Here is a 20,898-nt window from a genome sequence, read left to right as displayed (position 1 = left end):
ATTACTGTCATTATTAAGAAAAACTTTACTCAAATCAATCTCAACACATTCTAAATCAGTTTGTATTCACAATATTCTGAAGACGTGTAAGTTCCTGTACTGATTTGTACAAATATCTATGGACGTTTTGTTTCTTTTATGTATATGTACCTGTGATTATGTCTGTTGGGGTATGTGTGTGTGTGTGTGTGTGTGTGTGTGTGTGTGTGTGTGTGTGCGCGCGCGCGCGCGCGCATGTGCGCACACGCTTGGGCAGAGGCCCGAGATAAAACTTTGAGATTATTCTGAGAGAGTCTTTCACCTTGTTTTTTTAAATACCTGGCCTCATACTGTGACCAGAAGCTCACCAATTAGTCTGGCTGGCCAGTGAACCTTAGGAATCCTCCTGTTGCTAGGATTACAAGTTTATGGCACAATGCCAGGCATGTTATGTGGACACCAGGGAGGAACCCATGATTGCACAGCAAACACTTTTCTCACTAACTGAGCCATTTCCTGTCCAATTTTCACTGTTTTAAAGCAGAGAGTCATTCTCCAGTACAATTTTGCCATTGGGGCTCAAAGGTCAGAAGAGCTCCCTTCCCCCATACTTATGATAATATTATATGAAGTTCTTGCTTCTTCCTTGGTTCTAGAACATAGATAAGAAAAGCCAGACCAGCCCCCACTACCACTTGGCATTGAGACTGGCCACCTGAAAGCTAGGAGACTTTCTTGTTCTGTAAAAAGGCCACTGTCCTACTTAACTCCAGGCAGCTGACAATGCAGGCATGTCTCTCAAATGAGACAGCTACAGGATGGGGTGGAGGAGAGTTGGAAGAAAAAGTAAGTTTTAGACTTTAATAATGACCTTGCTATGTGCACTTTAAATTACTGAACTGAACAGTAAAAGGTGCCTACATTGTGAAAATCAAACCGTAAGCAGACACCTCATTTGATGTATGAAGCCTTGCCAATGTGTCCATATCATCCTCTCAATACGCCAGTGCTTCAGTTTCCCCTTTGGGGACTGATGTTTGAGTGGACATGCTATGTGATTTCGTCAGAGGGAAAGTGAGAAATCTCCACAAGCTTCAGGGAAAGGTGAGCTGTTAGTCTAAACGAGAGGGCAAAATTGATCTAACGTAAGTATCACCTTTATTAAAAGAAAAAAACAATCCAGCAACTGTGGTGTTCAGTTCCGAGTCCTCTTACAGTTCCTGAATGAAAGAGCACCTCATCCTGTAAACAGACAGAGGCTGTGATGGGGATCAAGCATGGTTTTATAAGATGGAACAAGAAATCAAAAGTTGCCACCATGTTACAGAGCCATTAAGATGGGACGTTGTTGAGGCTCCTATTTTCAGGCAAACGTGGCCTTAAATTTCAGTTTGTCACTCACTGAGCACCTATCCCTTCATTTTAATTTAAACTGCTAGTTTGTTTTCCTATTGAAGCACCTTCATCCAAAACAACAGCAAACATGTTTTTACATGATTTTCCTTAATATCCCTTCCCACTGCTGGAGTGCAGGTGACTGATAACTTGCTGCTACTCTCCTGCTGCTGGTTGAGAAGTTTCTGCCCAAGCCCAGAGCATTGGCAGGTGTTTCTTGTCAAGGCTCTTTCCATTCATTAGTTTATGGGCTGTAATTCCTCACAGAAACCTCAGATTATGAGTGTGCAAACTCAACTGCCAGGCAAGAATTTACTCAAACTCTGGGGTTCAAGCTCAATGTGCTTTTGGGACTGAGTTCTCAGCAAACTTACTTCCTATTAACTAGGTCAAAAAAGGGGGCCTTGAGGGTTTTGTGGTGTTCTAGAAAGCACATTGCTTTCACTGAGCTGCTTTGATACAGGATATTTGTTCTGTAAGCTTTACGATGCCAAGTAGTGGGCACTGTTTTGAGCAGAGTGATTGCAGGCATGCCGATGCATCACGGAAGGTGGAGAGCGAGTGAGTCAGTGCTTTCCCTGAAAAGATCCAGGTATTTCAAAGTCTCTCTAATGAGCAATTTCTGAAATATCACTATCACAATTTCCCCTGTAATCCACAATCTTAAACACTTCTTAGATTCTTATCTCTGCTAAAATGAGAACAAATTATGGGAAATGTGTTCAAATAAGGGTCATTGAAAAGTGTCAAATTAAATAAACCAGGTAGGTGACACTTCCACTTAACCATTTACTTAAATTTTTAAGCATTTTTTTTTTGCCTTAAAGTTTTTCAGTCTTTCATCTTTATTTTTGGTGATGAAAGGATTCTTATCCACTTAACTCCTTAAATATTCATCTTCAGAGTTGTTCCTTGCATAATTAGCCTGGCCTGCACCCTCCTGCAGGTGCTCAGTGAGCTCCTGAAACTTCACAGCTCTCCAGCTTAATCTTGTCAGTGCCATCTTTTGAATTGCCATTCAATTCGAGGGATAAATTTCAGTGGTTGTTTTACATATGTACCAAAAAATATGCTAAGCACTAGAAATACAAAGTAAAGAGAACCACAGACCCAGCCCCTTCAAAAGATCTCAGTGACAAAGAATCTTTGGCTCAGCTGAATTAATTAGTCTCCTGGTAAATGATCAGGGAACATTCTAACAACCATAGCGAGGTGGGATAGGTGTGAGAGAAGAGAATCTGAATCCTCTCTGTGTGTTCAGGATATGCTCAAGATGTGGGCAACCATTTTTATTCTTGGATATTTATAATCTAGAATCAGATCATACAATGGGATGCTCCTCTCACAACTACTCTCTAGCTCTTTTTTTTTTTTTCTTTCTTTTTTTTTTTTTTTTTTTTATTAACTTGAGTATTTCTTATATACATTTCGAGTGTTATTCCCTTTCCCGGTTTCCGGGCAAACATCCCCCTCCCCCCTCCCCTTCCTTATGGGTGTTCCCCTCCCAACCCTCCCCCCATTGCCGCCCTCCCCCCATAGACTAGTTCACTGTGGGTTCAGTCTTAGCAGGACCCAGGGCTTCCCCTTCCACTGGTGCTCTTACTAGGATATTCATTGCTACCTATGGGGTCAGAGTCCAGGGTCAGTCCATGTATAGTCTTTAGGTAGTGGCTTAGTCCCTGGTACTCTCTAGCTCTTTACTCTGCTCCCCACTACACAGATCAACAATGGAATGTTTCTCCTGTGAACTTACTCTCTAGCTCTTCGCTCTGCTCCCCACTAACATACGTTGCTCACTTGCACATGTACAGAGTTGTCACTTTTGTCCTTTGCAGAGTTCATGCCAACCATGCATTTATACTCCTGACCATTTGCTTCATGGAGAAACAAAGTCCAGGGAGTTGACATTTGTCTTCTGTGATTTTTAAATTAACTGTGTTCTCTGCCAGAAAATAGCAAAAATGAAATGCCTATGGAGCCCACGAGCCCATCATCCTACCCATGACATAGCCCCACTATTAGAATCCACAAGCTCTCACAACCCAGAGTACAGAATGGTGTAAAGTACTGTTGCCATGTTTACCTCCTTCGAGTTCAAAGGAAACTTAACACATTTCCTCCACCTTGTGGGAATGCAAGTAAAGGAACTTAAGTTTCTCATTAGAACTTAATGCTACCACTCACCAAACTCTTACGAAGCACTTTTGTGTAGTCATCATTACTTCTTGACTTTTTTTTTTTTTTTTTTTTTTGGAGCTGGGGACCGAACCCAGGGCCTTGCACTTACTAGGCAAGCGCTCGACCACTGAACTAAATCCCCAACCCCCATCATTACTTCTTGAAAGTAGCTTTTAAAGAGAAAATTGAGTTGTACACATGTAAGAGTGCATGTGTGTGTGTGTGTGTGTGTGTGTGTGTGTGTGTACATGTGAATGTGTGAAGGCTAGAAGAGGACACTGGGTGTTTCCTCTCCACTCAAGTTTTCTTGGCCGGGCTAAAAGTCAAGTCAGTTATTCTCCCGGAGCTGGGTTTACAAATATACATTCCATTCCTAGCTCATTACATGGGTGATGGGAACTAAGTTCCAGGCTACGTAATTGTTCAACAAATGCTCTTAACCTCTCAGGCATCTCTATAGCCAAGAACACAGATTTTAAGAGTAAAGTTGATTATATTCAGCATACAAAAGTTAAAAAGCTTTCGTTGAGTAAAAATAGACATGCCTGTCAAGCCCATGAGTCCTTCACTCTGCTCCTGACAAGGTGTCTTTGAAGTTTCAGGATTTATCTTTCTCTTTTTCTCTAATGAAGATGCTACAGTATATCACTTTGTAACATACTTCTAAAGCCACTTTATCATATGCTCATTATTTAGTAATACATTTCTAATGACTTGTGCACAGGACATAGTGACTGATGTCCTTGGGCTGGGCTTGTATAGAGAGGGAAGCTAAGGAGACTGAAGAAAGTATTGCTTCTTATAGGGAAAAAAATGTTAGCAGACCAAAAAAAAAAAAATGAGGCCATGGAGAGGAAAAACTGAATAGGGGTGGGTGAGTGGGAGTGTGGGTAAGGATGTGGGAGAGCAAGAGAGAGAGCGTGCCTTGAAAGAGTTCTCTGAATACCAACCCTTAAAAAGGAAAACAACTTTTGATGTGGTGATGGTAAAATGTGCACAGTATAGTCTGTTTACTTTTGCCGTGTTTAAGGGCTTGTTTCAGTGCTGTTCACTGCATTGGCGTATATCTTCCCAGCACTCTCTTGCTAGAACTCTTCTTGCCACAGGAAATTATCTCATCCATGGACTTGCACACACTGCCTAACCGCACAGAGGGACACCACCATCATTCCACCTCTTTGTTTTATGATTTTGACTATTTTAGACACATCCTATAAAAGGAATCATGCAATCTATTGTGTCCAGCTTATTCGGTACACAGTATCCTCAGGTTTTACCCATATTATAACATTATTGGAAGTTTCCTTCCTCTTACTGTTAAATAGTTGTCCTTCCTGCATGCAAATAGCTAAATTTCAAAGGGAAAAGTAGAATGTATTCTCCATAAGAGGAAATAGGCTTCCAGGGCAATAGGACAAAGCTAAAGAACCTTTCACAGAACCTAGCCTTGAAGGAGAAAGTAGGAAGAGAATCAACTGCCACAGAGCTCAATAACAATGATGTAATTCTGATGGGACAGTATGGAGTTTCCCAGATAGAAAGTCACTGTCACTTTAATAAATGTGGCTTTGGTAGAGCTCTGCAAACTAAATTCTGAGTAAGTCAGAGAGGCAGGGAATATGGTTCAGTTGCCAAAGTGCTTGTCATGAAAGCATGGGGACCTGCATTTGGATCTCCAGCAACCACAGAAAAGCCAGGTAGGTGGATGCCTGACTCTAATACCAGCACTGGAGTGGCAGAGGAGAATCTCTAGGGCTTGCTGGTCTACCAGACCAGCCAATCCGTGAGCTTCAGGTTGAGCGAGAAAAACTGTGCCTCAAAACAAACACAAAAGCAATAACAATAGCAACAAGAATATAAAAAAGGTAAGATGGTTCAGTGGTTAAGAGCACATACTATATTGTACAAGTCCCAAGTTCAGTTCCTACAACCCCGATAGGACCATTTACAATAGCCTGGAACTCCAGATGTAGACGATTCAACATCCTCCTCTCGCCTCCAGAGACACCTGCACTCATCACAAATTCCCACACAAACATACACAGTTAAAAATAGAATAAATAGTTTTCCTTTCTTTAAAAATTTTTTATTAGATATATTTACTTACATTTCAAAAGTCATTCCCCTTCCCGGTTTCCTGTCCATAAGAATCCATTCCCTCCCCTCCCCATCCCCCTACCCCTAAACCCTCACCCATGAAGGTATTCCCCCTATACATCCCCCTTATTGCCCCCCATATTCCCCTGCACTGGGGGTCCAACCTTGGCAGGACCAAGGACTTGCCCTTCCACGGGTACCCCAACAAGGCTATTCTCTGCTACATAAGCAGTTGGAGCCCTGAGTCAGTCCATGTATAGTCTTTCGGTAGTGCTTTAGTCCCTGGAAACTCTAGTTGGATGGCATTGCTGTTTTTATGGGGTGGCAAGCTCCTTCACCTCTTTCAATACTTCCTCTAATTCCCCCCAAGAGGGTCCTATTCTCAGTTGAGTGGTTTGCTGCTAGCATTGACCTCTGTATTGGACATGCTCTGGATGTGTCTCTCAGGAGAGATCTATATCTGGTCCCTTTCAGCATGCATTTTTTTTAAGCTTCATCAATCTTATCAAGTATTGGTGGCTGTATATATATGGACCACATGTGGGGCAGGCTCTGAATGGCCAGTGCTTGAGTCGCTGCTCTAAACTTTGCTTCCATATCCCCTCCGATGGATATTTTTCCCTTTTAAGAAAGAGTAGGAGCATCTGCATTTTGGTCATCCCTCTTCTTGAGCTTCCTGTGGTCTGTGGTTTGCATCTTGGGTAACTGGAGCTTTTTGTCTAATATCCACTTACCAATGAGTGCATACTAAGTGTGTTTTTCTGTGATTGAGTAACCACACTCGGGATGATATTTTCTGGTTCATTCCATTTGCCTATGAATTTCATGAAGTCATTGTTTTTGATACCCTGAGGAGTACTCCATTGTGTAGATGTACCACACTTTTTTAATCCATTCCTCCGTTGAAGGGCATCTGGGTTCCTTCCAGCTTCTGGCTATTATAAATAAGGCTACTATGAACGTAGTGGAGCATGTGTCTTTGCTATATGTTGTAGCATCTTTTACGTATATGCCGAAGAGAGATAGAGCTGGGTCCTCAGGTAGTGTAATGTCCAATTTTCTGAGGGACCTCCAGACTGATTTCCAGAATGGTTGTACCAGTCTGCAATCCCACCAACAATGGAGGAGTGTTCCTCTTTCTCCACATCCTCACCAGCATCTGCTGTCACCTGAGTTTTTGATCTTAGCCATTTTGACTGGTGTGAGGTGGAATCTCAGGGTTGTTTTGATTTGCATTTCCCTGATTACTAAGGATGTTGAACATTTCTTTCAGTGTTTTTTGACCTTACAATAATCCTCAGCTGAGAATGTTTTGTTTAGCTCTGTACCCCATTTTTAATAGGGTTATTTGACTCTCTGGAGTCTAATTTCTTGAGTTCCCTGTATATTTTAGATATTAGCCCTCTATCGGAAGTAGGATTGGTATAAATCCTTTCCCAATCTGTTGGTTGCCATTTTGTCCTAATGACAGTGTTTTTTGCCTTGCAGAAGCTTTGCAGTTTTACGAGGTCCCATTTGTCGATTCTTGATCTTAGAGCATGAGCCATTGGTGTTTTGTTCAGGAAATTTTCCCCGATGCCCATGTGTTCGAGTCTCTTCCCCACTTTTTCTTCTATTAGTTTGCGTGTATCTGGTTTAATGTGGAGGTCCTTGATCCACTTGGACTTAAGCATTGTACATGGTGATAAGACTGAATCGATTTGCATTCTTCTACATGCTGAGCTCCAGTTGAACCAGCACCATTTGTTGAAAATGCTATCTTTCTTCCATTGGGTGGTTTTAGCTCCTTTGTCGAAGATCAAGTGACCATAGGTGTGGGTTCATTTCTGGATCTTCAATTATGTTCCACTGATATATCTGCCTATCTCTGTATCAACCCATACAGTTTTTATGACTATTGTTCTGTAATACTGCTTGAAGTCACGAATGGTGATTCCCCCAGAAGTTCTCTTATTGTTGAGTATAGTTTTTGGTATCCTGGGTTTTTTGTTATTCCAAATAACAAAATTTGCAGATTGCTCTTTCTATCTCTATAAAGAATTCAGTAGGAATTTTGATGCATTGAATCAGTAGATTGCTTTTGGCAAAATGGCCATCTTTACTTTATTAAACTCGCCAATCCATGAGCATGGAAGACCTTTCCATCTTCTGAGATCTTCCTCAATTTCCTTCTTCAGAGATTTGAAATTCTTGTCATACAGATTTTTCACTTGCTTTGTTAAAGTTACACCAAGATATTTTATATTATTTGGGACTATTGTGAAGGGTATCATTTCCCTAATTCCTTTTTCATCCTGTTTATCCTTTGAGTAGAGGAAGGCTACTGATTTGTTTGAGTTAATTTTATACCCTGACACTTTGCTGAAGTTGTTTATCAGATTAAGTAGTTCTCAGGTGGAACTTTTGGGATCACTTAAGTATACTATCATATCATCTGCAAATAGTGATATTTTGATTTCTTCTTTTCCGATCTGTATCCCTTTGACCTCCTTTCGCTGTCTGATTGCTCTGGCTAGGACTTTGAGTCCTATATTGAATAAGTAGGGAGAGAGTGGGCAGCCTTGTCTAGTCCCTGATTTTAGTGGGATTGCTTCAAGTTTCTCTCCATTTAGTTTGATGTTAACTACTGGTTTGCTCTTTATTGCTTTTACTATATTTATAAATGGGCCTTGAATTCCTGATCTTTCCAGGACTTTTATCATGAAGGAGTGTTAAATTTTGTCAAATGCTTTCTCAGCATCTAATGAAATGATCATGTGGATCTTATCTTTGAGTTTGTTTATATAGTGGATTACATTGATGGATTTTTGTATATTAATCCATGCCTGCATATCTGGGATTAAGCCTACTTGATCATGATAGATGATCGTTTTGATATGTTCTTGGATTCGGTTTGCAAGAATTTTATTGAGTATTTTTGCGTCGATATTCATAAGGGAAATTGGTCTGAAGTTTTCCTTCTTTGTTGAGTCTTTGTGTGGTTTCGATATAAGAGTAATTGTGGCTTCATAGAAGGAATTTGGTAGTGCTCTGTCTCTTTCAATTTTGTGGAATAGTTTGAACAGTATTGGTATGAGGTCTTCTATGAAGGTCTGATAGAATTATGCACTGAACCAATCTGGCCCTGGGCTCCTTTTGGTTGGGAGACTTTTAATGACTGCTTCTATTTCTTTAGGAGTTATGGAGTTGTTTAGATGGTTTATTTGTTCCATATTTAACTTCGGTACCTGGTATCTGTCTAGAAAATTGTCCACTTCCTCCAGATTTTTCAGTTTTGTTGAATATAGGCTTTCATAGTAGGATCTGATGATTTTTTTAATTTCTTCAGATTCTGTTGTTATGTTTCCCTTTTCATTTCTGATTTTCTTATTTTACATACACTCTCTGTGACCTCTGGTTAGTCTGGCTAAGGGTTTATCTATCTTGTTGATTTTCTCAAAGAACCAGCTCCTGCTTTTGGTTTGATTATTTCCTGCCTTCTACTCCTCTTGGGTTTATTTATTTCTTTTTGTTCTAGAACTTTTATGTGTGCTGTCAAGCTGCTGACATATGCTCTCTCCTGTTTCTATTTGCAGGCACTCAGAGTTATGAGTTTTTCTCTTAGTACCGCTTTCATTGTGTCCCATAAATATGGGAATGTTGTATCTTCATTTTCATTAAATTCCAAGAAGTCTTTAATTTCTTTCTTTATTTCTTCCTTGACCAAGTTGTCATTGAGTAGAGCATTGTTCAACTTCTACCTATATGTGGGCTCTCTATCATTACTGTTGTTATTGAAGACCAGTCTTAGTGCATGGTGATCTGATAGGATGCATGGGATTATTCTATCTTCCTGTATCTGTTGAGGCCTGTTTTGTGACCTCAATATGGTCAATTTTGGAGAATGTTCCATGAGGTGCTGAGAAGAAGATATATCCTTTTGTTTTAGGATGGAATGTTCTATAAATATCTGTTAAGTCCATTTGGTTCATAACTTCTGTTAGTTTCTCTATGTCTCTGTTTAATTTCTGTTTCCATAAAGTGTCCATTGATGAGAGTGGGGTGTTGAAATCTCCCACTATTATCGTGTAAGGTGCAATGTGTGCTTTGAGCTTTAGTAAGGTTTCTTTTATGAATATAGGTGCCCTTGCATTTGGAGCATAGATATTTAGGTTTGAGAGTTCATCTTGGTGGATTTTTCCTTTGATGAATATGAAGTGTCCTTCATTATCTTCTTTGATGACTTTTGGTTGAAAGTCAATTTTATTTGATATTAGAATGGCAACTCCAGCTTGTTTCTTCGGTTCATTTGCTTGGAAAGTTGTTTTCCATTTACTCTGAGGTAGTGTCTGTCTTTGTCTCTGAGGTGTGTTTCCTGCATACAGCAAAATACTGGGTCCTCATTACGTATCCTGTCTGTTAGTCTATGTCTTTTTATTGGAGAATTGAGTCCGTCGATATTGAGAGATATTAAGGAATAGTGATTATCGCTTCCTGTTATTTTTGTTGTTAAAGGTGGAATTACGTTTGTTTGTCTCTCTTTGGTTTCATTGCAAAGAAATTATATCTTGCTTTCTTTACAGTGTAGTTTCTCTCCTTGTGTTGGAGTTTTCCATCTATTACCCTTTGTAGGGCTGGATTTGTAGAAAGATAGTGTGCAAATTTGGTTTTGTCATGGAATATCTTGGTTTCTCCATCTATGTTAATTGAAAATTTTGCTGGATACAGTAATTTGGCCTGGCATTTGTGTTCTCTTAGTGTCTGTATGACATCTGTCCAGGATCTTCTGGCTTTCATAGTCTCTGGTGAGAAGTCTGGTGTAATTCTTATAGGTCCATCTTTATATGTCACTTGACGATTTTCCCTTACTGCTTTTAATAGTTTTTCCCTGTTTTGTGCATTTGGTGTTTTAACTATTATGTGATGGGAGGAATTTCTCTTCTGGTCCAATCTATTTGGGGTTCTGTAGGCTTCTTGTATATTTATGGGAATCTCTTTCTTTAGGTTAGGGAAGTTTTCTTCTATAATTTTGTTGGATATATTTACTGGCCGTTTAAGTTGGGAGTCTTCACTTTCTTCTATACCTGTTATCCTTAGGTTTGATCTTCTCATTGTGTCCTGGACTGCCTGTATGTTTTGGGCTAGGAGCTTTTTGCCTTTTACATTAATTTTGACAGTTGTGTCAATGTTTTCTATGGTATCTTCTGCCCCTGAGATTCTCTCTTCTATCCCTTGTATTCTGTTGGTGATACTTGTATCTACGGCTCCTTGTCTCTTCCTTTGGTTTTCTATATCCAGGGTTGTCTCCCTTTGTGCTATCTTTATTGTTTCTATTTCCATTTTCAATTCCTTCACCTGTTTGGTTGTGTTTTCCTGTAATTTCAGGGATTTTTGTGTTTCCTCTCTAAGGGCTTCTACTTGTTTACTTGTGTTTTCCTGCATTTCTTTAAGGGAGTTAATTATGTCTTTCTTAAAGTCCCCTATCATCATCCAAAAATGTGATTTTAAATCTAAATCTTGCTTTTCTGATGTGTTTGGATATTCAGTATTTTCTTTGATGGGAGAACTGGGCTCTGATGATGCTAAGTAGTCTTGGCTTCTGTTCCTTAGGTTCCTGCACTTGCCTTTAGTCATTTGGTTGTCTCTGGTGTTTGTTTGTCTTGCTGTTTCTGAGAGCAACTTGACCCTGCTGTAGGCCTCTGTGTCAGCACTTCTGTAAAACTGTTTTCCTGTTTTCCTTCAGCCTTTCCTGAAAATAGGTGTTCTGATTTCAGGTGTGTCGTTGCTCCCCGGAGACTGTCTGCCAGCTCTAGGTGCGGGCAGGAATCAAAGTGTCCTGCCCCTGATTGCACCCAGTGGGCACCGTTGGCACTATGTGATTCCCTCTTGGATCTGGACTGTGGGCAGAGGATATTCTCCTCTGACTTCTCAGGAATATCCACACTTCTGAGGGTCCAGCTCTCTCCCCCCACGGGACTTGGGTGCAGGGAGCTGTTTGGCCAGTTCAGTTCGGTCCTGGGCACAGATCAGAACCGCGGGTACCGGCGGCTGTCTGTTCCTATATCCCTGTGTCCAGAGGCACTGGGCAGTTTCCCCTTGGACCGGGGATGTGGGCAGTGGTGTGCAGAGGTGGCAGGCTGTCCTGCGGTCCCAGAATGTCTGCACTCCTGGGTGGTCAGCTCTCTTCCCCACGGGATTTGGGTGCAGGGAACTGTGGGATGGTATCAGTTCACTTCTGGGCAGAGCCAGAAACAGGAAGTGCCCTGACCCAGAGGACTACTGCCTCTGTGTATCCTGAATCCATCAGGCAGGTCACTTGGTAGCAGAAAAGTGGGTCTTACCTCTGCTCTCAGCTGTGCAGCGCTTCTTAAAATAATTATTAAAAAATAATATGAAAAGTAATGAAGAAAGATACTGAGTGGACTTCTGGCCTCCATGTGCACCAGAATTCTCACACATATAAATATGCAAATACAGAATATACACACACATACACCCATGTAAACATATTCCCCAAATAATTTTTTAATGTCTTGCTTAAAAGAAATGTGAAATGGAATCTGAGGGGAGATAGAATTGGAGAAGGAGGCTTGTTTGATTTGGATGAGAGGAATCTGAGTTTGTTAGTATCTCCACAGGAGAAGAAACTATAGAAAAATAATATTGTAAGGAGGAACTATGTTTGGTGTCAAAGTTGGCTACATTGTAAGGTAGCAGTAGTAGAATGAGGAGCCCATGGGTTCTCAGTGCCAAGAGGCCTAGTTTCCCTATGACACTGACAGTTTAACAGCTAGCTACTTTATCAAAAGCAGCTCTTTGTGATTCATTTTATTGCAGATCCACCAGATGCCCCCAGCAATATGACATGTGTCATTTATGAATACTCAGGCAACATGACTTGCACCTGGAACACTGGGAAGCCCACCTACATAGATACCAAGTATACTGTGCACGTGAAGAGGTAGGTTCTATAGCACTATCAAACATGAATTCTATTCCAGAGTGGATCCAGCCACAACCAAGACCTGCCTCAAATCTGAGAAATCTACCTTGGTTAGGAAACATAAAAATCACTCCTATGCTATTGCCATTTTCTGCAATTTTGGGACAACAAACTTTATGACTTCCTCATCCTTTTCTCTTGGTGGTAACTGGTAGCAGGCGCCTAATGGAGGTGCAGCCCACTTTAAACTGTGACCTAAATTTAAGCTTGTTCTCCTTTAAGGACCAGCATAATTTACTTAGCTCCTCAAATTTTCCATTCTTTATTTTTAAAATGGACCCCCACATGCAAGCTTGTTCTAATTTATTGAGTGATTCTGACTTTCAACTCATAGGATGATGTCAGGTCCTAAGACAGGAAATTCAGGGGAAGTATTAGTGGTTAAACATGACCTTTGAGTTTTAATTCTAATTTAGGTGCTATAACTCTAGCTGAATGGGAATTCAAGTTTCAGATAGGAAAGGTGGTGAAAGGAAAAATATGCCTTCCCATGGACTCCTTCTCCATGCCTCTGGGCAGAACCATGTGCCTGCCTATCTGTCCAGGTGGAGACCTGGCAGAAGACATTACAGAATAACTTTACTGCTGCCACCCAATGCTATTTGCCTGTTGCATCTATATGACCTCAGAGAGGTTGTTAGCCTTTGCTGGATGGCTCTCAGCCTCCTGTTAAATGAAGACAATTATGAAAGGAGTGATGAAATAAGAAGTATCTTAGCCCATTTATGTTACTATAACAAAATACCAGCGACTGGCTGATTGGTAAGAAATAGAAATTTATTGCATATAGACTGAGAAGTTTGAGATCAAAGTACCAGTAAAGTCTGCCAAAGGCCATTTCCCATAAGCAATATCTTCTAGGAGGCTTCCCATGAATGCTGGAAAAACAACTTCATTCCTTCATAAGGCATTGACATCATCCTTGAGTGTGAAGCCCTCATTACTTCACCACCACCTAAGAGCTCAGCCACTTAAGACTCTTGCACTAAAGGCTAAATCTTAAATATGAAAATGACCCATTGCTTAAGAGACCTGCTAGTTCTCAGCATGTGTATTTGGAAGGACATCAATCAGACTATTTATATCAAAAGTGATTAGAATATTGTGTTGCACTCAAAACTGACTGTATAAGTTGATGTGATTTGTCCTATACCAAACCTGATTAATACAGGAGTAAAAAGATTAGTAAAGCAGTAACAATCACAGAGTAATATATACAATTTATTTTCAGGTAATTTTGTACAAATCTAGAAAATTCTGTTAGATGTGTTCTAATAGGAATGATTAACTGTATAGCTGTTGCACTGAGATACTCAAAATTTGGGGGGAATATTTAAAGTCTGCAGTTCCAATCCTGAGCACTTTGGATAAGAAGTTAAACTCTAGATGAACTCTGGCAAACCCAGCCTGTATTTGGAATTGATGGTGTCCAGATCAATGTAATTGTGTCATATATTAAAGAAGAAACAATGGGTCTGAAAAGGTGACTCAGCAGTTAAGCACTTACAATTATTCCAAACACTTAAAGTTGATTCCCAGAAGCCATGTCCAGTGGCTTACAACTGTCTATAAATAAATCCAGCTCTCTATGGGTACCTGTACTCACAAACTCATATCATTTTACACACACACACACACACACACACACACACACACACACACACACACACAGAGAGAGAGAGAGAGAGAGAGAGAGAGAGAGAGATTAAAAAAATAAAACCAAATTCTTTAAAGAAGACATAAACATTAGAAAATTATAGAAAATGGATGTTTCTGCTAACAAATTCAAAGTGTACTTTCCAGTAAGCACAAAGGGAAACACGCATCTCATCATCTTCAAGCACAGTAGTGAACTGAAAGAAAAGCCTACACCTCTAAGAAACTGCCCAAGGGCCTTTTCCCTCCAAGACAAAATTGAGTTATATCGAATGCTGTGGGCAAGGTGGGAAGCAAGCAGCAAGCAAAATGCCTGTGCCGTCTTGGCCTCGTAGGGTATTTCCACTTAGCCAAACATCAAGAGATCAGCCCAGGCAAAGTTTCATTTCCAAATCATGTGCTTCCTTCTATGCACCAGTAAGATCATACTGACTGTAAAAGCCTGTCGCTCTGGCCCACCTGCTTGTTCAACAGAAAAGTAGCAATCTTTCAATGGTAGAGCCTTGCCTTACAGAACTGAATCTGTTGAATCAAGAATTCTCTTCCTCCCTGGCTTGTTAGTGATGCCCTCCACTAGACAGTTTTGTGTTGTTTTCCTGTGTATCACCATGCTGCTGGAAAAAAGACTGACCTGTGTAGCTAAGTATCTACTTACTGTTGCCCCCTCTCTCTTCAGCAGGCCCTGATGAATAGGCATTTTATCTTTGAAACTCAGTAGTGTCTGGCTGTGCCTTCTAATTGTAAATAGTTGTTGAAAAGAAATTAATTAATGGGGCTCTCAAAATGGTCCAGCAGTTGGAAATGCTTGTTTCCCATATTGACAACCTGACTTTGACTCTTGAGAACCACATGGTGGAAAGAGAGAAGTGAAATCAAAAGTTGGCCCCTGGCCCCCATATCATGGTATTTGTACCTGAGAGTATACACATACACTAAACAAATAACAAATGAAAAACTATTTAACAAATTCAACAAGTTTTAGAAAGAGTGAGGAATAGACGACGATAGGCCTCCATCCTGATAGGCCAAGCCAATTCAGCAAATATTTATTTCTGGTTTTAGGACTTCTGGGCCCCTGGTAAACCCGAGAAATTAACCTAAAAATTTCATAGAGGAAAAAGATATCAACAAGTCCGACAAGCTCATAATCATTTGGCATCCAATAGTTCCTCTTAGATGTCCAAAGTGAACATAAATCAAACATCAGGCTCTGCTTCCAATGGGTTAGGCTTGGAGACGAGCATTTTTAACTGCCGAGACCTATCTTGTAACCTGCAGCTCTCCTCACGATGTTTGGGTCACATCCTTTGTAACCTATGCATTTCTCTTTGTAAGACTTGAGGTCTCAGTATGTGTGGTAAGAAAATAAGCCACAAACCAGTTAAGAATGTGTATGTGGTTTTCTCTAACTGGAAAATAGTCAAAAATGTCCCACTTAACACTTACGCTTACCACTAAGCACAGCTACAGCTGTCTTACTTCCATGCTTGAATTCTTATTTAGCACAGGTTAGCCTATTTTCCAGTAAGTTCTCTATTGGTATACTTATGACCCCTCTCACTCCAGAAAGTATATGTCACCTATGGAAATATATAAGCCCAGGACATAATTTACCTTCAGATCCAAACTATATATAAACACTGGTAATCCCCAACACTTAAGAAGCCAAAGCAAATACTCTGGTTTCTCTTCAGATCGTAAGAAGCCAAAGCAAGGGGATTAAGAGTTCAAAGCCAGCCTGAGGCACAGAACAATCCTGTCTTAATTTTTTTATTTCATTTATATTCACAAAAGTGACATTATAAGTTCCTTTCCTTCTGATATAATTTAATGAGTCCTCTGTTAGGTACGAAGCCATCTACTCCTGGCTCTTTCTTCTCAAGCATCTGCCTTCATTTGTGATCACAGTGATGCCATCCTTCCTGTTTCACAGATGAATAAACTGAAGTGTATCAAGGCTAAGTAAATTGTCTCAGTCTCATAACTTATGAAGGGTCTTATCCGGGAGCTGAACCTCTGTCTGTCTCTAAAATCCACACTTCCTACAGTTAGCCAACATGATAGATACTTCTTATCCCACCCCACCACATGGTGCTCATGATGCCTTCACTGCTGGTGAAAGGCAAGAGGTGGTGTGGGGAGGCACGGGAACTTAAAGCCTAAGTTGCTACAGATTTGGTTCCTATACCTATAGCATGTCCCCAGTGACTGTGAGCCTGAGAGAGCCTTCCTATGGCAGAACGACGTTTCTGTGGTATTTTAATTCATGAAGGTATTTGTTTGGTTACAGCCTAAAGCTAGCTCCTCGTATCTATGCTTGTGCAGCACATCGCTTGCAGCAAATTCTGAATCTCATATTCGTGTCTCTGAGAGCATGTAACATGACTCAAGCTCTGATTCTTGCTGAGCTATTATAAACCTGCAGAAACTCAGGGGTTGCTGATTGGGCATGTCGTAAAAAGGCACCTAGAATGTAACCCTAACCATGAAATAACTGTAACTTAAACTCTTTTTTATGATCTCATGAAAGCAGTCTCCTGGAACAAAACAAACAAACAAACAAACAAACAAAAAAAAACCCCTCTGGCCAGTGGTTACCCCAACTCAGATGCTCAACCACCATAATTGGAACAGTAAAATGAAGGTGCAGTGTTTCCCCTAGCACCCATCCCCTATAAAGGGTAATGTGCAAATCTATGAAGTATTTCTATTTCTCAGAAATAAGAATTTGGGGACTGAAACATGACTCAGTTAATAGAAGATTGTCTGGCATGCACAAAGCCCCATGTTCAAACCCCCAACTTTGAATAAACTGGGTGAGGGAGTATATTCTTCTAATACAGCACTCAGGAGAATTAGAGGTTCAGGGTCACCCTCAGTGACAAGGAGTTTAAAAGCCGGAGCTACAGGAATCCCGGTCTGAAACCAGGCACAGTGTGACACTCTTTTAATCCCGCACTTAGGAGGCAGAAGTAAGCAGATCTCTGTGAGTACGAAGCCAACACTTGCCTCATTTGAATTATTTGTTTTTAAACATTCAGATCAAATGAAGTTTGGTTCATTTTTCAGTAACAGGTCAAGTTCTAAAATCAGGTGAAAAAGATAGCTTTCAAAGTTTCTGGAACAAGGAAACTAAATAAATATAACCTGTAGAGTTTTCGTTTCTTTTTGGTTTTTTGTTTGTTTGGTTTTTTTTAAATAGTTTGGAGACAGAAGAACAACAACAATATCTTGCCTCAAACTATGTTAACATCTCCACTGACTCATTGCAAGGTGGCAGAAAGTATCTGGTATGGGTCCAAGCTGTCAATGCCCTAGGCATGGAGAACTCACAACAACTACAAGTTCATCTGGATGATATAGGTAAGAATGAGAGTGGCTGCCTGTTGTCTATTACAAACAACTAATTTTGTATTGATGCACCACACAGTCTACATTTGAACAAAGGGCACCTAAAGTTCCTGCAGATTATAAGCAATCATTTTTATCCCATTATTCTGCCACCTAGGGCAACTCTACAATTGGACTTCTTTCTGGTCTCATCTCTAGATGGCTGTGATTTACAATTTTTTTTTGAACTTGGCTCCCAAGAGAGACTAAGAGAGACATGAAATTCACCTTAAAATAACTTGTCACCTTTCGAGAGCAGATGGGAAGAAACAAAGACTGTGCTCAGATATGATCAGACTTCTTTTGTAAAAGGCACGGCATATAAAAGATTATGCTCTGTTTGCTGTGTGTCGGAGAGGATTGTTTTCAAATACATATAGATTGCTCAGAATTGTATAAGCATCTCTAACTTCACCAACCAGAAAACTGTTAGCATGTTTTGCTTGAGATATTTTAGAGCCTCCCTTTTAAAGGTTATAATATTAAGTATTTTTATTAAGGTAATCTATACTATTCTTTTCAGTATTTATCTCTGACATGTTTTATAATGTGCCAGCATGATGCAACAGGAAGGGGTGGCCAAGGAGGTGACATTCACCTCCTCCCCAAGGTACCAACCATATATTGGGTCTACGATGAAATGAAGTTTGTGGCATGGGAAGGGGATGTAGGGAAGAAAGGGAACAGACAGGGACAGAAAGAAAGGAAAGAGAAAGAAAAGGTCAGCTAAGTAGGAACAGGTGATGGGGGGCATGAGGACTGAGAGGGGTGGAGAGAGATCAAAGAAACAGGTGATATTAGGACCAATGTTGGGCTTTAAATCTCAGCCCATGCCTGGACAAAGCACACCAAACCAACATGGTTCCATGTGGAGGTTTATTGAGAGAAGAAGAATAGAAGGAGAGATAAGTAAAAGAGGACGGCCATGGGCATGTGGGGGTTGGGTGGGGAGAGAAGGGACAGGGAAGAGGGCAAGAGCAGAGAAGAACAAAGAGAGAGCAAGAGGAAGTAGGAGGAAGAGTAGGGGAGCAAACAGCCCCCTTTATAGTCAGGCACAGCCGGCTGTTGCCAGGCAACTAACTGTGGGGCGTAGCATACCTGGTTGTTCCCAGGTAGCTGTGGGGGTGGAGCTTAGACAGAATACCAACATTCCCCTGTTTTGGTTTAATTAAAAAAGAAAAATTAGAAAAGCAATGGTGGAGCAGGAATAGGGTCATTATGATCTCTGACTACTTCCTGCTTGCTTTGGGGTGACATGTCTCTAGGGAACCTAGAAAAATGGGTATAGGGTGTTTGTCCAGTCTTAGAGCTGACTATTTCCTTGTTGTCTGTGGAACCATCTGAGGATAGGTCAGAAGGAACAGGTCCAATAGAAGAGTCTGTGTCTGTGAGGGGAAATTGGACATCTGGAGGTTGCTTCTCTGGAGCTGTCCTGGGTGTAGTAAATGCCTGGACAAGATGCTGGAACACACACACACACACACACACACACACACATATATATATCCAGCGGGGACCCAGTTATTCAGGGTCCCAAAGAGGCTTTCTACCTGTGGGTCAATGGGGGTGAAGAGAAGAAGGAGACCAAGCAAAATTTCCGTCTCGTTTATTGAGAGAAATGTACAGCATTTAAAGCTCTGAGGCAGGAGTAGAAGCGGGAACTGAAGCTTAGGGTGGGAGAGTATTGGGAAGTGCCCAAGGATATAGGGTGAATCACTAAACTGCAAGATATCCTCCTTAAACAAAGAGGCAGCAGTCTTCTGGGGACATGTTCTTTGAAAAGGTCGAACCCTTCTCAGGAATCTGCTCAGGGACATCCGGTGTTTTGCTCAAGCTGAAACATCCTGTGATTGCTCCCAGGGTCTTCCTGGGAGAGGCTTTTGTCCAGCAATCTCATAATCTTACAGCAGTCACCTTAGGGGTGAGCTTCTGTGGCCATGCAGCCCAGAGTCACGTAGCCACCTTGAGCTATGCAGTCACAAAGCGGCCAGGCCCAAATCCAATACGGCTCCCTACATCTTTATATAATAGGTAGAGAATAAGATTAAGTGTATTTGGGAGAAAAGAATAATTTTTTCTTAGATGTACATTTGAAACCCAGAGGAATCCCACCCTTTGGAATAGGTAATAAGTGGGAACTTTAGGCAGATGTACTTATTTGAGTGGAGTCTATTTGGTCCATGACAGGTAGGTCTGAGTGGCTTATACGTTTACAAAAGAGATAACAACATGAGTTAACAACATGAACATTCTTTAAGTTAAGCTTTTTGTGGAGTAGAAGGAAGAATTTGTCCTTCAGAATGTGTCCTGCATGTCTTAAAACAGTTTTCCACATCAAAAAGACAGAGAAAGCAGTTTCCAGATCCTATAGAGAGGTTCTGGACCTTGCAGACTAGGAGGTCTACCTGAGAAGCTGGTAAAGGAAGCAACATGTCTGTGTTAGTAGGTTGGCTGGCTAGAAGAAGCAGAAGGGCTGCTAGCGAGCTTGAGTTTGGGTGGAACAAAATAGAGGCTCCCAACTTAGCTAGAAGATCCCTTCTCAATAAGGGGACAGGGCATGTTGGCACTACCAAAAAGGAATGGGTGAGAGATACACCCCTAAAACGTGTAGCTAATCAGTGGGGTTTGGTGAGGAAGGTAAGGTTACCCCTTACCCCAATAATGGGGAAACAAGAGAGAGAAATGGGTCCCCAAAAGTAAGTTAGGACAGAGTAAATAACCCCAGTGTCCAAGAGGAAGGAGATGGGATGCCCACATACCATAATGGTTACCCAGGACTCTGCTGGTGATGGCAATGGTCAGGTCCAGGGAACTCAGGTCCCTTCAGTCGTCCATAGCCAAGCCTAGGAGATCAGCCAGAGGGTTATCTGGATGTCCCCCTGTTCTGTGCAACATGAGGGCAATCGACAGCCCAGTGTCCCTCTGGATGGCACCTAGGACATGGCTCCTTGGCTTGCAGAAGTTAGGGAAAACTCTTACCTAATTCCTTGTTGACCACATCTGTAACAGGAGCCTGATGGTCTCTTAGTCTTAGAAGACCACCTTAGAAGTTCAGTGCAGTGGCTGAGGCTGATCGGACAGCCTTTGCCAGTATATGGTATTTTAGTCTGCAAGCTTTCTTGTCTCTCCCATGGCACACCTCAAAGTCTAGTGCCCAAACTTCTACCTGTGGAGTTAAGGGTCCCCTCTCTAGGTTTTTAAATTGTCTTTTATGTCAGAGT

The 20,898-nt window shown here is 41.1% G+C and overlaps 1 protein-coding gene across 2 annotated transcripts in view; it reads left to right on the top strand.

The window, feature by feature from the left end:
* The window catches only part of Il23r (interleukin 23 receptor), a 93,519-nt gene that overhangs the window by 8,167 nt on the left and 64,454 nt on the right, over positions 1-20,898 (top strand). For both annotated transcript variants that reach the window (XR_015685834.1, NM_001431922.1), the window contains exons 4-5: positions 12,466-12,589; positions 17,490-17,650. Coding sequence is in view for 1 of the 2 variants with exons in the window: in NM_001431922.1 (NP_001418851.1) it covers positions 12,466-12,589; positions 17,490-17,650 (285 nt within the window). In the remaining variant the exon portion in view is untranslated. The remainder of the gene's footprint in view (positions 1-12,465; positions 12,590-17,489; positions 17,651-20,898) is intronic.

This window comes from Rattus norvegicus, chromosome 4 (assembly GCF_021556685.1).
Source record: "Rattus norvegicus strain SHRSP/BbbUtx chromosome 4, alternate assembly SHRSP_T2T, whole genome shotgun sequence".
Taxonomy (NCBI): domain Eukaryota; kingdom Metazoa; phylum Chordata; class Mammalia; order Rodentia; family Muridae; genus Rattus; species Rattus norvegicus.
This window is presented reverse-complemented; position numbering and strand designations above follow the sequence as displayed.